The sequence below is a fragment of the Mixophyes fleayi genome, chromosome 1, assembly GCF_038048845.1.
Source record: "Mixophyes fleayi isolate aMixFle1 chromosome 1, aMixFle1.hap1, whole genome shotgun sequence".
In the NCBI taxonomy this organism is placed as follows: domain Eukaryota; kingdom Metazoa; phylum Chordata; class Amphibia; order Anura; family Limnodynastidae; genus Mixophyes; species Mixophyes fleayi.
This window is the reverse complement of record NC_134402.1, coordinates 126,376,947-126,395,728: the sequence shown is the minus strand read 5'-3', so window position 1 is coordinate 126,395,728 and position 18,782 is coordinate 126,376,947. Positions and strand designations below refer to the sequence as shown.

Genomic DNA, 18,782 nt, shown 5'->3' with positions numbered 1-18,782 from the left:
CTTCCCCATCTATACTTCTATGCCCTTCCCCCATCTATGCCAGCCTTTCTGCCCTTCCCCCATCTATGTCATCCTCTCTGCCCTTCCCCAATCTATGACAGACTCTCTGCCCTTCCCTCGTCTGCACCACCCTCTCTGCCCTTCCCTCATCTGTACCACCCTCTCTGCCCTTCCCTCATGGCCGCCAGCCTCTCTGCCCTACCTGTCTGTGCCAGCCTATTTGCTCTTCCCCATCTATACCAGCCTCTCTGCCCTTCCCTCATGTGCGCCAGCTTCTCTGCCATACCTCTGCCTGCCACAGCCTCTCTGCCCTCCTCATCTGTGCCAGCCTCTCTGCCCTTCTCCCATTTGTGCCAGACTCTCCGCCCTTCCACTTTCTGTGCCAGTCTCTCTCCTTCTACTGCCTGTGCCCCACCTGTCTCCCCTTCTTCTGCCTGTGCCAGTTCCTCCACTTCCTATTTTTGTGCCAGTCTTTGTCCCCTCGTCTGTACCTCTGGTGGTGGTATTGGTGTAATGTATGTGGAGAGGGGTGGGGCTGTTGCTGGCTTATTGTCACAAGTTTTTTATTTTGTTTTTAAGGCTAACATTTGGAAACCCCTCCTTCTGGAATACCTCTGACAGTGTTCTGCATCAGACATCAGTGCATCTGGACTGCAGCCTTAACTGCCAACCAGAAGGAGGTAAAAGTTACTATTTTTCTTTTACAAAAGTCAAGTGTATGAGGGTGTTCAAAGTGGGTAATTTTTTGGGGTGGTGGGGCGGTAGGTCATAGCTTTGCCTAGGGTGCTGAGAATCCTTGCACCGGCCCTGAACGTAGGATCTTTCAATAGCGAGGATCTCCATTGTTATCAAAACAAACAATGTTATAAATATCTAAAATATATCCTCCACGTTCTGCATTTCATTTCATTTTGCACTTTCTCTCAATCTCTCCTTTGCATGAAATCTAACAATTTAAATAAATAAAATATGTTATGTAAAACAAATGTTTCAGTTTAAAGTAAACAAATGTGCTATATTACATTCAATTCAGTACCGTACGTTCAATTATAATGTAAGTGGCAACCAATATGCATCTTGCAGGTCAACTTCACATAGTAAGTCACATATTGTAGCCATATTGTCAAATGTACTATAATCAAATTATTTGCTTCCTAAAGGTACCAAACAAATAGTGGACTCTAAGCCAGTACTTAATAAGCTATACATGTAATGCACTTATATCCAGTTGTTAAAACTTTCTAAAATCCCTCCTTTCTTAAAAAAGACGTAAGGACCCAAGACTCAAAACGATTGTGGGCCCGATTCATTAAGGTATGTAAATCCCGGTATGTGCCGTATCTTGCGTACAATTGCTCTACATATACCCAAAAATGGACTATCCGCCAGTGAGCGCAAGTGCATACAATTCATCTTCGAACTAAAAAGGGCACTTCCGAGAGCCTACGATTTGGAGGGTGGAATGGGAGAGGAAAAGGTACAGTAAGGGTGGACCAAGGTTAGGTGCATGCACATCCTTCGATTTAAGCTCTCTTAAATAAATGATTTTTAACCGCATCACTTGCACCAGCTACAGCGCAGATATAAGTGCTGACTGATAGTAATGTCGGACACATATGCATGCCAGAACATGTGTTTACCATGGAGAGTAACTGTAAAAAATGTAATTTATGCACAGTAGGCATTAATAGCATCCTGATATATGTATTTCACGAGAACACAAATGACAATTTTTTTTTTAAAAGTATTTTCATTAACAACTATACTATTAACAGGTGTTAATGGCAATATTTTTTTTTATTTTTTCTGTGATTTATGATGGGACTTTATATTTACATATGCATTGTACGTAACTTGCAGTGTGTTGTGTCTGTCTGCATATGGCAGGTGTCATATTGCCTACTTACACCCGTATTCAACTAGAAATGTTTCTTCAGATCCGCTTGAATACAGGCGCTCCTGTGTGCAATTTCTGTGCAATTTTAAAAAACGCAAATTGTGTTCACTTTGCGTTCCTTGATGAATCAGACGACCCTCTATGTATAAATATTTTCACAGTTCTAGTCTATTAGAACATCTCCTCTATAAAAAATAATGATCAAATGACATTAGAAAAACATCACTTCCTATTGGAACGTCTGCTAACAAATGGTACAAAGTAAATGACCAAGATCAGTCAAAAACAATATAATCCCTACATTCCCTGTAAGAAAAATAAAAATATATGTATATAAAGAAAATAGAAAGAAAAATATATGTATATAAAGAAAAGAATAAAAAATAAAGCTTAGGTGAAAAAAAAAAACAAAAAAAAAACCAACCATTCTGACTACATTCATTGAGTTCTAATGCCTTATTGAGGCCCCATCCAGAGGACCTCACCAAGCCATCGATTCTTAAATCTGTCTCCCAATCCTAATAGTATCATTAATAAGTTCCAAGGCCATGATTAAAAGACATTCAGGGCAAAATGTCTTGAAACACTAAGTCATGATTACATAAGAAAAGAAATGAAGATCCAAGGAACAGGGGCAGGCCGCAGTAGATAGGTAGCAGACTGGACTGTCTGGATGTTGGAAGCAGCTATCAGGATGCTAAAAGCAGGATAATACAGCAGTATCTTGTGTAATGAATAACAGCCAGAAATCAGGAAGTCAAGTGGGAGTTCATAGAGGCCTGAGGTAACAAAAGGCAGCAATCAGAGCTAGGTCATGATCCATGATAGCAACAAGATAAAACATCAACCAAATCAAGAGACTGAAGAAGCGACATAGCAAGACAAATCAGGAGCCAGGAATCAGGAGTCAGGAGTCAGAGGTAATACACAGAAAACCAAAATGCACAGGAGCCAAACAGTTGACATGAAGACAGCAGTACAATATAATAACTGTTGCAAGGAGAGTTATAGCTTCAGGGTAGTCTGCAGAGGTTAACTTCTTCCTTACACAGTGTATTTTGCACTGAAATTGTCTTCTCTCATCCATAATACTTGTATCTCCTCATCTCATGATAAAATAGCTTAGGGCTTGAGCCAGTAGACAAAGGTATTTCTGACATCACAGGGTCGGTATGACATAAATTGGGATATGGAAAAGGAAAGAAATTATCTAAACTATCACAGAGAACAGACAAAGATGCATAGTTGGGTAATAATCATGCATAAGCACCTAACTGGATGGACATTTAATTTCACTTTATGGGCCAAACCGAATAATGTGAAGGTCACTAAAGCAGATACAATGGCACAAAATGAAGCACACTAATTACTAAGATGCCCTTTACTAATAAAGGACCCCCAAATTTCTCAAATTATACTGGTTTAGAGATGTTTGATTTGGCTTTCATACATTTCATAACACTAAATTCTCGATGAGACTTGCATACAATACAACAAATTGCTTTATATGGCAGCATTCAAACCCTGTTTTCATGGTAGTTATAGCATTTTACCAGCACATTTAATGAATAAGTCACTGTCTTGTATAATAAATATTTGCAGTTGAGTTGTTACATGTTACAATTAAGAAATTAAGCATAGGTTTCACAATATAAGAATTTGTTACAATAAAAAAACCATACTTGTATGATGCATAGTATAACTGTAAGCAATGTAAAAACATATAGTATGATATTCATTTATTACTGAAACGTGTTAAACTGAATTTAAATGTTTTATTTTTTTTCCCAAGTAACGATGGCTTACAGTGTGTTGAGATACCATTGCAAACTCATAATTTAATCAATACTATAATATAAATGAAGATTATGTAGGAAGTCAGTTACTAAAGTCTAGAACATCCAAAAGCTTAGTGGATGTTAGGTAGCCCCTATCCTGTCCAACCAAGAGTGGAAAAATAAACAAACGGGTGATAGGACAGAATCAAGAAGAACTCAGATCTGCTTAGCTTATGGGCTTCACCATCATTCCCTTCTTGTGCGGAACATGTAGCTGCATAAAACAGCTTCAGATCAAAAAGATAGTAGATCCAAATGATGTAAACTGCAAGGTAACTTCAGCTTCAATGTGATTAACTAGGAGTGCATGTGCTAGACATCAAAGAAGAATGATCTACAGTGGATCCAAACTTTATAGAATATCAAACATTTACTGTAGACAGCATACAATGGCTACATTTAGTTACAAAGAGGTGCCACAAGACCCAATACAAGTTCAGACACGAGTCCTACAATGCTTCTACTTTTCTGATATTTAATACTTAAGCAAAAAAAAATCTATTAGCATTTCACCCCCAACACAAATTGTAAATTAAATTCAACAGACTGTTTCACACTGACTTACTTAATAGCATTGTGGGAAGTGTACAAATGTGCTATAACTTACAGTAATAAATATTTGCTCATATTATTCTAGGGCTTTTTAAGAAAATAATGCTAACATATAACATATAAACAAACGTACCAGTCCCTGCGACACAATGATGTGATTCACCGCCAATTGCGTCATGGAGGCTCCCACCCTGGCCACTTCACTAGGAATGATACTACAGTAATTATAAAGAACTAGAGAATGTGGCTACTAATGTTACCAAGGAAAAGGGATCTCTAAGACATTCTGACTGATCCAGAAAAATACAGCAAAAATTTGGCACTACCTACAGTGGTCTAAGTGGGCTGGTATACGGTGGTATACCATACCACACATCTCCTACTGCCTTCATTGGAAAACTATGAAATTCCATTCACTTACGTTTTCCATACCGCCACATCTCAATTTCCCACTTTGACCACAGACTACCTGTCAACTCCAAAAAAAGTAAGGTAATGGTTTCCCAGAGAAACGTACAAAAAGAAATTAAAAGACCCCTTCTGATTGTTACAGCCACTATATTGACTCTGAAGATTAACAAACCCAGATATTTCTTTGCTATCAGGAGGCAGCTGTAGTACCTTAAATCATCAGAGAAAATCTGGTTAAAAATGTTTGACAGTTTCAAAAAGACCTCACCTCCATCCCTTTTGGCTCTCAAGAAGCAGATTTGGCACATGGCCGCTATGGAGGAGATTACGTACTACCTCCACGATAGAGGCCACGTCTTCAGTCAAGTCTGGGCTCCATGGCTAGCCGTGGAACACACCTTCCCCCCTCAACGCTCCGCGTCCTCCGACCTGACCCATGTGCGATGACCCTAACTCTTCCCGACACATATCTCCCCCTCTGCTTTAGGCTCAACACACCCTAGTTATCCTCTAAATACTTACAGTGCTTATCTTTGTGGTCCTACCCCCCTCACCCCTCCCCCACAATCATTTTTGTTCCTACACCCATTTTATATTACTCTTTAAAAATGTAAAAACCGGTCATTTTTGTCTAAAGGTTTCCTAATATGCGATACACCACAATAACTGTTGTGATTTTACTGTGTATGCTACACAGTGTTATTGTTTTGCTGTCTGTATTTTCTTGATTGAACACTGAAAATAAAAAATTATATAAAAAAAAATGTTTGACAGTTTCATCACCCCAATCCTCCTTTATATCAGTGAGGTGTAGAGCTCCATGACAGACAACTCAAATGGGAGTCAAGACAGAAATATTACATCTTCACACATGCATAGAAATGTGTATTCTGTGTGGTAAACCATGAGCGTTGTTATGAAAGATAAACATTAGGGGCCTGATTCATTAAGGATCTTGACTTGAGAAACTTCTTATTTCAGTCTCCTGGACAAAACCATGTTACAGTGCAAGGGATGCAAATTAGTATTTTGTTTTGCACATAAGTTAAATACTGACTGTTTTTTCATGTAGCACACAAATACTTGATAGCTTATTTGTACACTGAAATTTAAAGTTGATATTTGTGTGCTACATGAAAAAACAGTCAGTATTTAACTTATGTGCAAAACAAAATACTAATTTGCACCCCTTGCATTGTAACATGGTTTTGTCCAGGAGACTGAAATAAGAAGTTTCTCAAGTTAAGATCCTTAATGAATCAGGCCCCAGGTGTTATGTACATTTATAGATGTTATCTAAAGTAAAACACAGTTTCTGTAAAATGCATCCTTGTAAAAGTAGGATTTTGCCACTTAACATTCTCGATTTAAAAATCATCATCAACATAAACACTTATTTATATAGCACCAGCATATTCTGTTGCACTTTACAACTGGGAACAAACACAGATATAAAATGATACTCGGTAATACAGACAGACAGAAAGGTAAGAGGGCCCTGTTCGTAAGCTCACAATCTATGGGGCAATGGGAGTTGATACATGAGGTTCAGTGCTATATATTGCATATTGGTCCAGCCAGATTGCAAAGGTAAAATGTGCTAGGTGGGCTGTATGATCCAGTCCCACAACAATCTTGCTCAAAGGGTTTTGTGAAGGGTGAAAATAGTGTACCCTAGGGAGAGTTCTTGAGGAATTTTATAAGTTGGCCTGATGAGGTGGGTTTTTAGAGAACGCTTGAAAGTTTGGCACCTAGAGGGAAGTCTTATTGTGCGAGGAAGGGCATTCCACAAAGTTTCAATTTTTATTATTTAAAAAGAAGTGGGTGGACCCAGAAATCCCTCCCTCTCCCCTTACTGTGTGAATGTAGGGGCTATGCAGCTTATTGCTGCAGTGCACAACACTTAATAGCAGCCCCACAGGATCAGACTTGTCAGATTGCGGATGAAATACTGCATTAAAGAAAAAGAAGAGCAAAAGAAAAGTGACAGAAAGATTAAGAAACAGAAGATACAGAGGAATGGAGGGGGATTATGGAATAAAAGTGGGGGGGTAAAGTTGTAGAAGTAGAGAAGGTAGAAATTAGAGAAGGGAAGGGGGCATCCCTTCCTCCGCCTAATGGGCAAAGAGCTGTTTATTACCATAGAGCACCCCCACCTCTACTCTCTCTACACTTTCCCCCCCAGCCCACTCCTGTCTCCACATTTTATATCTGCTGTGTGCAGGGCCGGTGCTAGGTTTCCTGGCACCATAGGCAAAGCTTCAGCCTACCGCCCCCCCACCCCAATACCGTCGACCCACATTCATTAACTCATCAATAAGAGAACTGAAGGCTTCAAATATATAAAGGTATTTTTTTAGTGTGAACTTATTGGGAGTAGAACATCCTTCTATATCACTTCTACATTTCTGAGTATATTGAGTATAAGTGGACATGAGTATAGTATGAGTATAGGGTTTGGTTTATGGTTGTTTATTTAAGACTAAAGTTAGCATCTCGCCTAAAAATTCAAAATTAATGTATACTGCCTGTCAGGCTGTCACAAAGCTGGTGTCTCAACTGCTGCTGTTCAAGGGCTACATTACATAGGCACCATCAGGGCTGACTTAAGTCTTTAGGGAGCCCAAAGCACACTCAGACAGGTGAAGGGGGGGTTCCTATTGTCTAGTAAGAGTTGCATACATTCAAAAGGGGGGAGCGCCACACATGGGCAGGGGGACACGGGCACATATTGGCAGGTGGACTGATGCACACATGGGCAGGTGGACACAGACACACATAGGCAGGTGGATACTGGAGCACATGGGCAGGATGGAACATGCACACTTGGGCGGAGAGGGGGCAGGCACATATGGGCAGGAGCAGACATGAGCAGGAGAAGACAGGCACACATGGGGAGAAGGGGGACAGGCACACATGGGCAGGGGGGGGGGCAGGCTACTGTGGGTGTCATGGTGTTGTTATTCTGCATACAAATCTCCTAACCTTACACTCCAAGGATCTCCATTGTCGTAGTCCAAGGGGCTGAACAGAGCTGCTCCTTTTTCACAGCAATTCTGAGCAGTGCTGCTACCACAGCACCTCCCCTGCCGGAATCTCAACTCTCTGGGCTGCATTCAGGCTGCAGCTGAATGTACAGAGGAAGGAGGTTCATTGGGTGCAATTCCTGCACAGTCAATCATGCTTCCTCTGGAGTCTGTTTCTGTAGCTGCCTCCGAAAGATCAATGGGCGATGCGGCTGCAGCGGAACCCCTGCAGCCACTGACACCTGGAGCACCTGCATATCACCACGAGTAGCCTGCGATTAGCTATCCGAGGGTGAGTGAGGCCCTGGACACCATTGCTCCTTCAGGACCTCCTCCGTGGGCGTAGAATAACTGTGCAGGAGTGAAGGGGAGGGCGCCTTACTCTGCAGCCGTGTCACTGAATGACTCAATTGCTGATCCAGGTCAATTCATAAGATGCGCTGCGGCTAACGGCAAATAGGTCATCTTAATCATGTCCGCAGCTGATGTTAGCATTAAGGGACATTGTTAACTATTATATCTGGCTTGAGTGGCACCCCCCAGAGCACGGTGCCCTAGGCAGCTGCCTAAGGTTGCCTAATGGAAGCACCGGCCTTGGCTGTGTGTATGTATCTCTTTCCCCATCCCCCCACGTGTGTCTGTCTCCATTATCTTCCCCTATCTCTGATTTCCCTTTGTGATGTCTCACTTTCTCCAATTTTGTGTCTACTCTTCTATCTCCCTCTGTATCCCCATGTGTGCCCCGTGTGTGTGTGTGTGTGTGTGTGTGTGTTAGTTCTCTCCCATTTGTTAAAGCGCTACGGAATTTGCTGGCTCTATATATATAAATGTTGATGATGAGGTTTATGTCCCTTTCTGTACCTGTGTTTCTCTCTGTCACCCCATGTGTGTTTCTCTGCCCCCTCCTTGTGATTGTGTGTCTCCTTGTGATTGTGTGTTTTTTTGTATACCGTATGCAAATAAAGTATATATTTTTCAATCAAGAAGTGTGTGTGTGATAGGGAATATAGATTGTAAGCTCCACTGGGGCAGGAATTAAATATTCTCTGTAAAGCGCTTCATAATATTTATACACTTTTTATGCGCTATATAAATAGCTGTTAATAAATAAAATACATATTATCTACTGATTTCTATGTGCTTACCTGATTACCCATTACTGATGTCCCAGCCATCCTTTTGCCTGTTGTCTGTTTTCTGCTCTGATCACTAGTCATGGATCTAACCTGCTTCTGACTATCCCTGTCTTGACATCTTGTAATCTTGACCTCTGGCTTGCATTGTGACCTGTAACCTGCACTGCCCTTTACAGAACCCTGGCCTGTCATTGAGTACATGTGTCTCATCCCACTGTCATCTGATCGGTGCAGTGTCAGCTGTTGCCTAGTCAGGTTAACTTGGCAGCTACGACCTGTGGGTATCTCACAGCAAAGCACATTACATCCTTGCGGTGTTCCCTGGGTAATACCAGCCATCCATTAGACTCTGTGCCCCATCACAGTGATGTTACATTATCCACAGATTGTGAGAAAAAAAAAAGGAAAACATTATTATTCCATTTGCTCTATGACCATGCTAGTAGTAGCCGGAGATGAACAATGCATAATTTGGAGAGCCACACTGATCACAGTTGCAGTAGTCTTTGCTTGCAATGGACCTCATCTTGGCCACATATGGGTTGCAGACGCATACAGCTAAACACAGGGATTCAGACACACATGGTATTTGAGCACATAGGCTGGCATACTGTTGATAAATGACCATATGCAAGTCTCCATCTGAAGCATGTTTACACAGTAAAAAATTGGAAATGATTGCTTGTTTGAACAGAGCTTCCTTGAAATTAGCCTAAGCAGTCTCCAGAAATAGTGGAGAACATAAATTCCCTAAGAGGAAGAAAATCTCATTACCTCTGGCACAATTTAACAAAATCAATATTGTTGGGGATTAAGTGAAAACCGAGCATACCTTATCTCATTTTCTAAGGTAATAATATATGTTCTGCAGATGATGTCCAAGTTGCATTATGAACAGATTGGATGACATATTATAAATATATGAAGATAAAATTAACACTAAACTAACCCTACTGTTGCAAGAGACAACATAAGCAATTCCTGCAATACCAAATGTCAAAAAATGCCAACTAATGCACATCTTAAAAGAATTAGGGATGTGCACTGGCGACTTTTGAGGTCTCGTGTTTTCTGTTTTAGATCCGGATTTTCGCGATGTTTTGGGTTCGGATTTGTTTCGCAAAACACCTGCCGAAAAGGTTTTGGTTCGGATTTAAGGTTTTGGATTCGGATATTTTTTGAAAAAAAACTAAAAAAAGTGTAAAAATCAAGTTTTGGGCTTATTTTGACTCCTACGCTATTATTAACCTCAATAACATTCAATAACAATCATTTCCACTAATTTAAAGGCTATTCTGAACACCTAACACCCCACAATATTTTTTTTTTTTTAGTACAAAACATTGCAACGAGGTATCTTTCTGGACTGCGTAGAGGAGTGTTCCCCACAATATAATTAAAAACCCATCAACTGGTCTGAATTACACCCAAAAATAGTATCTGGACTGCGTAGAGTAGTGGGCACTGGGCACCACAATAAAATATATAGAAAACCTTCAACAGGTCTGAATTACACCCAAAAATAGTATCTGGACTGCGTAGAGTAGTGGGCACTGGGCACCACAATAAAAAATATATAGAAAACCTTCAACAGGTCTGAATTACACCCAAAAATAGTATCTGGACTGCGTAGAGGACTGGCCACTGGCCACCACAATATAATATATAGAAAACCTTCAACAGGTCTGCATTACACCCAAAAATAGTATCTGGACTGCGTAGAGTAGTGGGCACTGGGCACCACAATAAAATATATAGAAAACCTTCAACAGGTCTGCATTACAATGCACATACGGCTGCTCCTCCATCCTCTCCATCATATACATGTTGGAGTTTCAGCGTGTCAAAACCTCTTGTTTTTGATAATGACAGTGCATTTTGAATATTTTTCGATTTGCCACACAACACTGAATGTACTTTATCTATGATACGCATCTATCTTTCTTGACTGCGTAGTGTGGTGGCCCCGTTACACAATTTGGTACCGAGGCCACAATATAATTAAAAAACCCTCCACGGGTCAGAATTCCACCAAAAAAGGGTATGGACTGCGTAGTGTGGTGTGCCCGGAACACAATTTTTTACAGCGCCAACAATATAATTAAAAAATTGGGCATCAACTGTCACCGTTGTTTAATATCTGATACACCTAAATATGGACTGCACAGTGGAGTGGCCCCGGTAGTAAATTTGGTGTCGGGGCCACAATACCTCCTCCAACTTCCAAGTGTAGTGTTTATAAAGACAGACAGCGTCGAAGTGTTATTTGTTGACTTTCTTAACCCTAAAATTGTCCCTGTTGCAAATATTCGTGCAATGGAGAGTTACTTTTTCATTGAAAGACTCAAGCTGTCAAGTGTAGTGTTTATAAAATATAAACAACAATACAGTAGTTCTAGAGCACGTCAATCCCTCTTGTTTTAAATTATGATAGGGCATTTTACTTTTGGTTTAATTTCTTGAATTTGTTTAAATTTGGTTTTACTTTTTGAACATGGCAAACGACTGTTGATTGGTCATATAATGCAAAAAAAAAAAGTTCCAAGATGGAATTGTCCTTGGGCCCTCCCACCCACCCTTATGTTGTTGAAATAGGACATGCACACTTTAACAAACCAATCATTTCAGCGACAGGGCCTACCAAACAACTTTGGCTGAAATGATTGGTTTGTTTGGGCCCCCACACCAATAAAACAATTCATCTCTCCCTGTACAAACTAAACAGGCTCTACTGAGGAAAGATGTCGTCCTCATCCTCAACCTCTGATTCCTCTCCCCCTACAGTGTGTACTTCCTCCTCCTCACACATTATCAATTCGTCCCCGCTGGACTCCACAACCACAGGTCCCTCTGTACTGTCTGGAGGGCAGTGCTGTACTTCATTGAGGAATTGATTATTCATTTTTATGAACATCATTTTTTCAACGTTGTGAGGAAGCAACCTCCTTCGCCGCTCACTGACCAGGTTCCCCGTTGCACTAAAAACTCTTTCCGAGTACACACTGGAGGGGGGGCAACTCAGTTAAAAAATAGAGCCAGTTTGTACAGGGGCTTCCAAACTGCCTTTTGGAGTTCTACCACGTCACTACCTCTAGTTAATTTAGATTGCAAGGCTTGTAAATATAAATATTTTGAAGATAAAAAAAAGCAGGCTGCACAGACTGTGGAGCTAGAAAGTGTAATTAAATGGACCACGTTACTTTGGTGGCTATCTATGCCCCCCCCCCCGCCCTACACTTGTAGTTGAATATAAATAAAGCAGCCTGCATAGACTGTAGAACTAGAAATTCAAATATACAAAGAAATGGACAAAGGCAGTTTGGTATCGGTCTGCATCAGATCCCCTCTCCATTAGGAGTAAAACAGAAAACTATTCAGCCGTTATATAATCTAGAATATAAATAGAAATTGAGAAAGGCAATTTGGTATCTGTCTGCATCATAATCATCAACATCCTCCTCAGCGCCAGCTACATCAATATCCTCCTCCCGGTGTACAACATTCACACCTTCATTAGCCAAATCTGTAACTGGACTGTGGGTGATCCTTCCAGCATATGCAGAGGGCGTGCTGCAAATGCTGGATGGAGTCACCTCTTCCCGTACAGTGATGGGAAGGTCAGGGTTCACAACCAACAACACCCTTGGACTCGCCTTGGGGATTTGTGATGTCATCTGTTTAGAAGGCAGAGTTCTTTGCTGTTTTGTTGTTGTTGCTGACAGCATAACTCTCTTAATTTTTTTGTAGGGGGGGAAGGGGGAGGAGGGCTTAGATCTTTGGGTGAAGCTGGACCACTAGTCATGAACACGGGCCAGGGCCTAAGCCATTCCTTGCCACTACGTGTCGTAAATGGCATATTGCCAACTTTACGTTTCTCCTCAGATGATTTTAAGTTTCTCTTTTTGCTATTTTTTGAGAACTTGGGCTTTTTGGATTTTACATGCCCTGTACTAGGAGATTGGGCATCGGGCTTGCCAGACAACGTTGATGGCATTTCATCGTCTATGTCATGACTAGTGGCAGCAGCTTCAGCATTAGGAGGAAGTGGGTCTTGATCTTTCCCTACTTTATCCTCCAAATTTTGGTTTTCCATTATATGTAGCACAAGAGAGCGTACCCCTAAGCCACACACACTCGGCAAAGCCTTTAAAAATTATATGCGGCACAGGAGAGTAGCACTGGACTTATACTGCTGAATCAGTGAACTTTGTAATAGCAGTACCACTGGACTTTTACTGCTGAATGTGTGAACTTGGTAATATTGCAGTACCAATGGGCTTATACTGCTGGATTATTTTTGCAAATTTGGTTATAATTATTTTTTTTTTTAATTTTTATTTTTTTGAGAACTTTTTTTTTATTTTTTAAAAACTTGGGAATAATGGGGAAATAACTATGCCCTTAGAAGCACAGAGCACAGGACACAGCACCACTGGACTGAACAGGACACAGCACAGGACCCAGCAGCACTACTGAACTCAGCAGGACAGAGCACAGGACACAGCACCACTGGACTGAGCACAGCACAGCACAGCACAGCACAGCACAGAACTGAACAGAACTGAACAGCACGAGATATAGCAGGACAGAGGACCACCTAACACACCTTCCCTCTACCCTGATCAATGCCAGAGTGAAGATGGCGGCGACTAGCGGGGAATTTATAGGATCCGAGTATCGCGAGATCCGACAACGGGATTATGAGTCAGAGCCTCGGTTTCAGATTTGAATTTGGCGCCAATACCCGGATCTGTCTCGGATCCGACTCGGATCGACGACGTTCGGGTGGGCTCGGATTTCAGAAATCCGAGTGCGCTCATCTCTAAAAAGAATTGCCAGAAATCCCACCTCACATTTTATTGACATCTACATCTTACAGATTTCATTTGTCAAGTAGAGAGCCCATGCTAGACCTTTGTCCTTATTTTTGTCTACATATGTAGATAAATTTAGTGCAAATGTAGATGTCATACTAGATCTCTAATGGTCTAAATAGAATGCTACAAAAATTTGAAGAACAAATTCTACATGCATGGAATTAGTCTGATGTATTATGTCTGCCTATGTCTTCAGCCTTATCTTATTAATGTTACCATGAAAACTGAGCGTATCATGTCAACTGCTGCGAGTGTAGTCACTTGCAAAGAATGCGTCTTTCTCCAAAGGAAACTCTCATGCTCCCAACCTTCCTGTCTTTAGGACACTGGGGGGGAGGAAATAAAACAGGTGAATGCCTGTGGCAGAGCAAAAAGACATCACAGATGTAGGTGGTTGTGAAAATAAATAGTGGTTACAGCTGCCAGGTAGTATTGTTACACTGTAGGTTGTGTAATGTGCCTCAGTGTAGCAGATAGGCTTCATGGCTCAATGCAGATAAAGTTCTACACTATATAAGGCACCTTTTAGTCATTGGTGTAATGAGACCCCTACATATCCCATTGTTGGTTGCTTATAACTGTTAGGTTATAACTGTCTGCTTTGGTTAGGAAGGAGTGAAGGCTTAGGGGCTCAAAGGAAAGTTGATGGACCACCATACGCTCTTACTGGGAATTCATTAGGTCCCAGTATTCCGTGGCTGTGTATGAAGGAGGTTGTTGTTTAAATGGGATGCTATCCATCCATAGACATCATGCTTGGTATGATTAATTTAACTTCAACAAGCATCTCAGCTAAATTAATTTCTATTCTGAATCTACCCGGCATCCAGATTCTCTGGAGACCTATACTATAAAAACCGGATAGGTGCCGGCAATGATGAATGAGAAAGCCATTTATTCCACATTGATCATGTGTGTAAACAGTTTCCCGATTCCCAAATGAATAACAAGCAACCAAAATCAGCCTCCATGAAAGTAAGCACCTTCACCACTTTCAAGCCCACCACAGACAACTGTCAAAAGCAGTATGTGCAAGCAAGGCAGTACAATCCCTTTCATTCGTTTTGGACTGCCCCCAGCTTATCAGTGTCAAGTTTATTTATATGCAACAATAGAATGTGTTTACTGCTGTCCAACTTAAAGTTTGCAAATCACTGTTAATTTCGGTCGAATTCAAGAACAATGAAAAACAAAACTGACCCGAGGTATTTAAAATAAAAAATATATGTAAATGAAAAATGGGCAGCATTCCCCCTCTCCAAATACTCAACAAGTCCCAGTGCTAGAAAGTCTGGGCTGGTTTCCACTATAACAAGAAGACAACGAGTGTGGGCATCCCCCACCACAGTGAAAACTAGCCCCAGGTTGGTCAGCAAAGTGCTGTTGGCTTTATGGGGGGCACAAAAACATTGTGCATCTGCCACTAAAGCCTGCCAGCACCACATTCAAAATCACTGGGCCTCTTTCCAACACCTTGGTTGCGGTGGCCAGGGAAATTAACCAGATTGGTACCCTGGCAACTTTTCCACATAGGTGGTCCCAGTCTAATAGACAAGGGTGCCTATGAGTCCTATCCATTACACCAAAAATGCTTTTCAAAAACACACAAATACATTTTAAATAAATTTTAATTGAATAAACTCATGTTCACCCCTTTATTAAATAGAAAACTATTATGAAATACTTCTTCTTTGTTGATCCATCATGATTTTGGTATTCATTTCTTTTTAGACTACATGGGATCAAGAAAAAACTAAATATTATTATGTTTACATTTATTGAAGTGGTAAACAAGGGTTTAGGGAGTTGGATATTTTATTTACAAAAAAATGTTTGTTTGTAATTGTGTGTTTTCAGGATTATTTTTACTCTTTTGCTCAAATGGACAGAGGTCTTCAGAATTTCTGTCCATTATACCAGATAAGTAGGAGAAGAAACAAGCGATTAATCCAGCAACCTATCAGATGTATTCACACCATTGAAATCCTTCAGATATATCTATATATTGGTTTGTTTTTGCCTTTGTTTATTTTTGTGGTAATTGTATTTTTATTTTTGCTCTGCTTTACTATTATAAATTTTTGTCTATCTCTAGTCTCTTTAGTACATATACATCCTTGAATGAACAGAAAAGTGGATGATATAGGTACCTGAACTATCACTCACTCTTTTTGCAGGTTGAATTGCAAAAAAATTAAATATAGTCAGGGTTGCATTTTTTTTCTTATAATGTTTACTTTTGTATACCTACCAACCGTCCCCATTTAGGAGGGACAGTCCCGATTTGAGGTCACTGTCCTGCCATCCCGATCAGGAAAGCTTCATCAGCAGGTGGAAAATTAGGGAGATATGTCTGCACGGCGGAGCAGAAGTGAACACGAGCTGTGTACACTGGTGTGCACATCAATAAAGATGCCTGGAGGGGAAGGGACAAAAGTATGGGGCAGCCTTGAACTTGAAAAGCGATAGGCACGCCCATGGGGTTTGGCCATGGCCCCCATTATGATGGAGTCATGTCCCATTGTGACATGGCCACGACCACTGTCCTGTTGCCACATTTCCAAATGTTGGAAGGTATTTAATTTTGCCTGTTATCCCCCTCCCCCGAAAAAAGCCCAAAAAGATAGGCTTATCCTTTAAAGATTTATAAAAATTACAACACTTTCAGTAACTAATAACAATTTTAACAACTTCCACATTCCTTACCTCCCACATTAATCTGTTATCCATACTTTCATCCACTTCACTGGGGATTCGCTTTTCTCCGGCAAATGGACCAAACTTCTCACCCTAATCAGAAATAAAGAATGTCATATGTGGTACCTATTGCACAAAATCAAAATGTGAAATGGAAAACTAAATGGTAAAAACTTTTGGAACCTCTGCTTCTGATTTTTTAGACTACCTGTTGTCTATGACCAGCTTTCTACATTTACCAGCGAGAACACTAGAACATATCTGAAGGGTCAGCCATTTTTCTTGACTGTAGTATATAGTTGAACTTGCATGTTGTATTCACAGGCACCTTGTAAAGCTGCTGCTTATATACTGCAGATTGTTAATTATTTAATTAAAGTTGAAAAACAACAATTACACTATTTAAGCACTGGATGGACAAAAAAGTAAAGAAAACACTTTACTTGTTTTCTTATTGTTGCCTTTTACAGAAGGATAACACGTCCACTTTATTGTACATTAACGAGACACGACTTACCACCAGTTAAAGGAATTTATTATTGCCATTTATTCAGGGTCAGTATGCAGTTCTCATTGCTGATCTAACATTAATAATTTCTCTGTCCATTCACTGTACAGAATGCTATATGCACATATCAGGTCCGGAAAGACTGTCCAAGGGATCACTAGTTAAGTTGTTAAACCTTTTCTATTTTTCAGATCTTGAATGTCTATATTTGTACATTCCAAATAGTATTCAGTTAGAAGAAACTAAACAGCAACGTGATGTTTTTCCTATAGTGCACTGCTGAATGTGAGCATCTGAACAGCCCATTGGTCACATTCTGACAGATGAGCTTTCTGGTCAAACCCAACTATGAGACAATTATTGAGGCAGAGCTGAGGATATGAACACTAGTTTAAGCAAAGCTGCAACACCACAGACAATCCAACCCACAGTGAAATGCATAAGCAGCCACTTGGGTGAGGGCAAGTGATGGATGATAAAAGACCAAATAATCTTAGTAATAAAAGTGATAGAAATTTGAATTGAATTTATACTTGTGTGTTATATTTAATTCTGATTCAGCAAACTCCAACCCCAATTAAATGCTACACTAGCAGCTCAAACAGTAAGGCATGCAAGATAGATATCTCTATGTTTATAAATACGGCTTTCACTGGCCAGCAGATTTTACTCATGATATTATTATAGCTATTAGTATTATTATATTTCTAGAACATTCATATATCATACAGTACTGCTAAAACAGGAGTAGTAGTCCAAATAGTAACATTCAAACAAAAACAAGGGGTATGGAATGCCCTGGTCATCAGAGCTCACAATCTAATGAAGGTAAAAGAAATCTCCCAGGTGAATCTCCTCACCACTCAGGAAGGCTAAGTATGACTGCAGCCGCTTTGTTTGAACCCCCTCACTTTTCCCCTATGCTCTGTGTTTTGCTGCTATCACATTGCATTTACAACTGAGAATTGTGTAGACGTGGCATCATCTCCCCTCCCGGCTGACATACAAGCACTGTACATTGTGGCTGGGACCGCTGCTAGCTTTATGAACACGATTCCCTCGCACTTCTGACACCCACCACAGCTTTTATTTAATCACACAAACCTTTTTCACTCTCCTGCTGGTGTACAGCCCCATCCCGTCTTGAACTTGGGAAGACTTCAGGGAAAATCTGTCTGGCACGTACATGCCCAGCATGTTTAATGGATTGGCTTTTTAATAGCTTAGACAGGCAGCATGGATAGGCAGTGATTTGGGATGGGGTGGGTGGGTGTTTATTTCATGTTGTGGGCAGCGGTGGATGGGGACGAGGAATCACTCGGTGCTGAGGAAGGGGGTCTGCAGACACCATGTCTTCGCTCCGGAGCGTTCGCTCCAGTTGGGGCTTCGGCGGCGAGGGCGGGGGACTGCTCTCCTATTGGCTGAGAGTTTGGCTCGTCCCAAATCAATGCAGCTCATATGGTGAAAAATATTGGCTTATATTGTTCGTCTGAGTCATGTGTGTGGTTAATTACATGGGCTATGATATTGCCCAGGATGTGATAACAGTACGAAAAAGCAAATTATGGCGTTTAAAGATAAATAAATAAAAGGAATTCGCTGTATGCTGAGTATTTTGCATGACTCATCTGATGGTAACAGAAAAAATGTTTTCCCTTCTTATTCCAACTTGATCATTTATTAGCAGTTTGCATTTACAGTGTATTTTATATTTGTGTTTATATACACTATACTGTAGTAAGAACCTAGAATTAATACATTCAGGTCAAAATGTATTTGAAGCTCAGTACTAGCCAGAGCATAGCAGCATAGACTTTCTTTTCTGAATCATGATGGTTCA

At 40.6% G+C, this 18,782-nt stretch overlaps 1 protein-coding gene across 2 annotated transcripts in view; it reads right to left on the bottom strand.

Annotated features, from left to right (window-relative positions):
- Nucleotides 1–18,330, bottom strand: part of PRDM5 (PR/SET domain 5) — a 173,493-nt gene extending 155,163 nt beyond the window's left edge. For both annotated transcript variants that reach the window (XM_075200324.1, XM_075200325.1), the window contains exons 1-2: nt 18,047–18,330; nt 16,444–16,527 (exon numbers count right to left, since the gene is read on the bottom strand). In XM_075200324.1, coding sequence (XP_075056425.1) covers nt 16,444–16,527; nt 18,047–18,139 — 177 coding nt within the window. In that variant the 5' untranslated portion in view covers nt 18,140–18,330. The remainder of the gene's footprint in view (nt 1–16,443; nt 16,528–18,046) is intronic.
- Between the last annotated feature and the right edge of the window lie 452 nt (nt 18,331–18,782).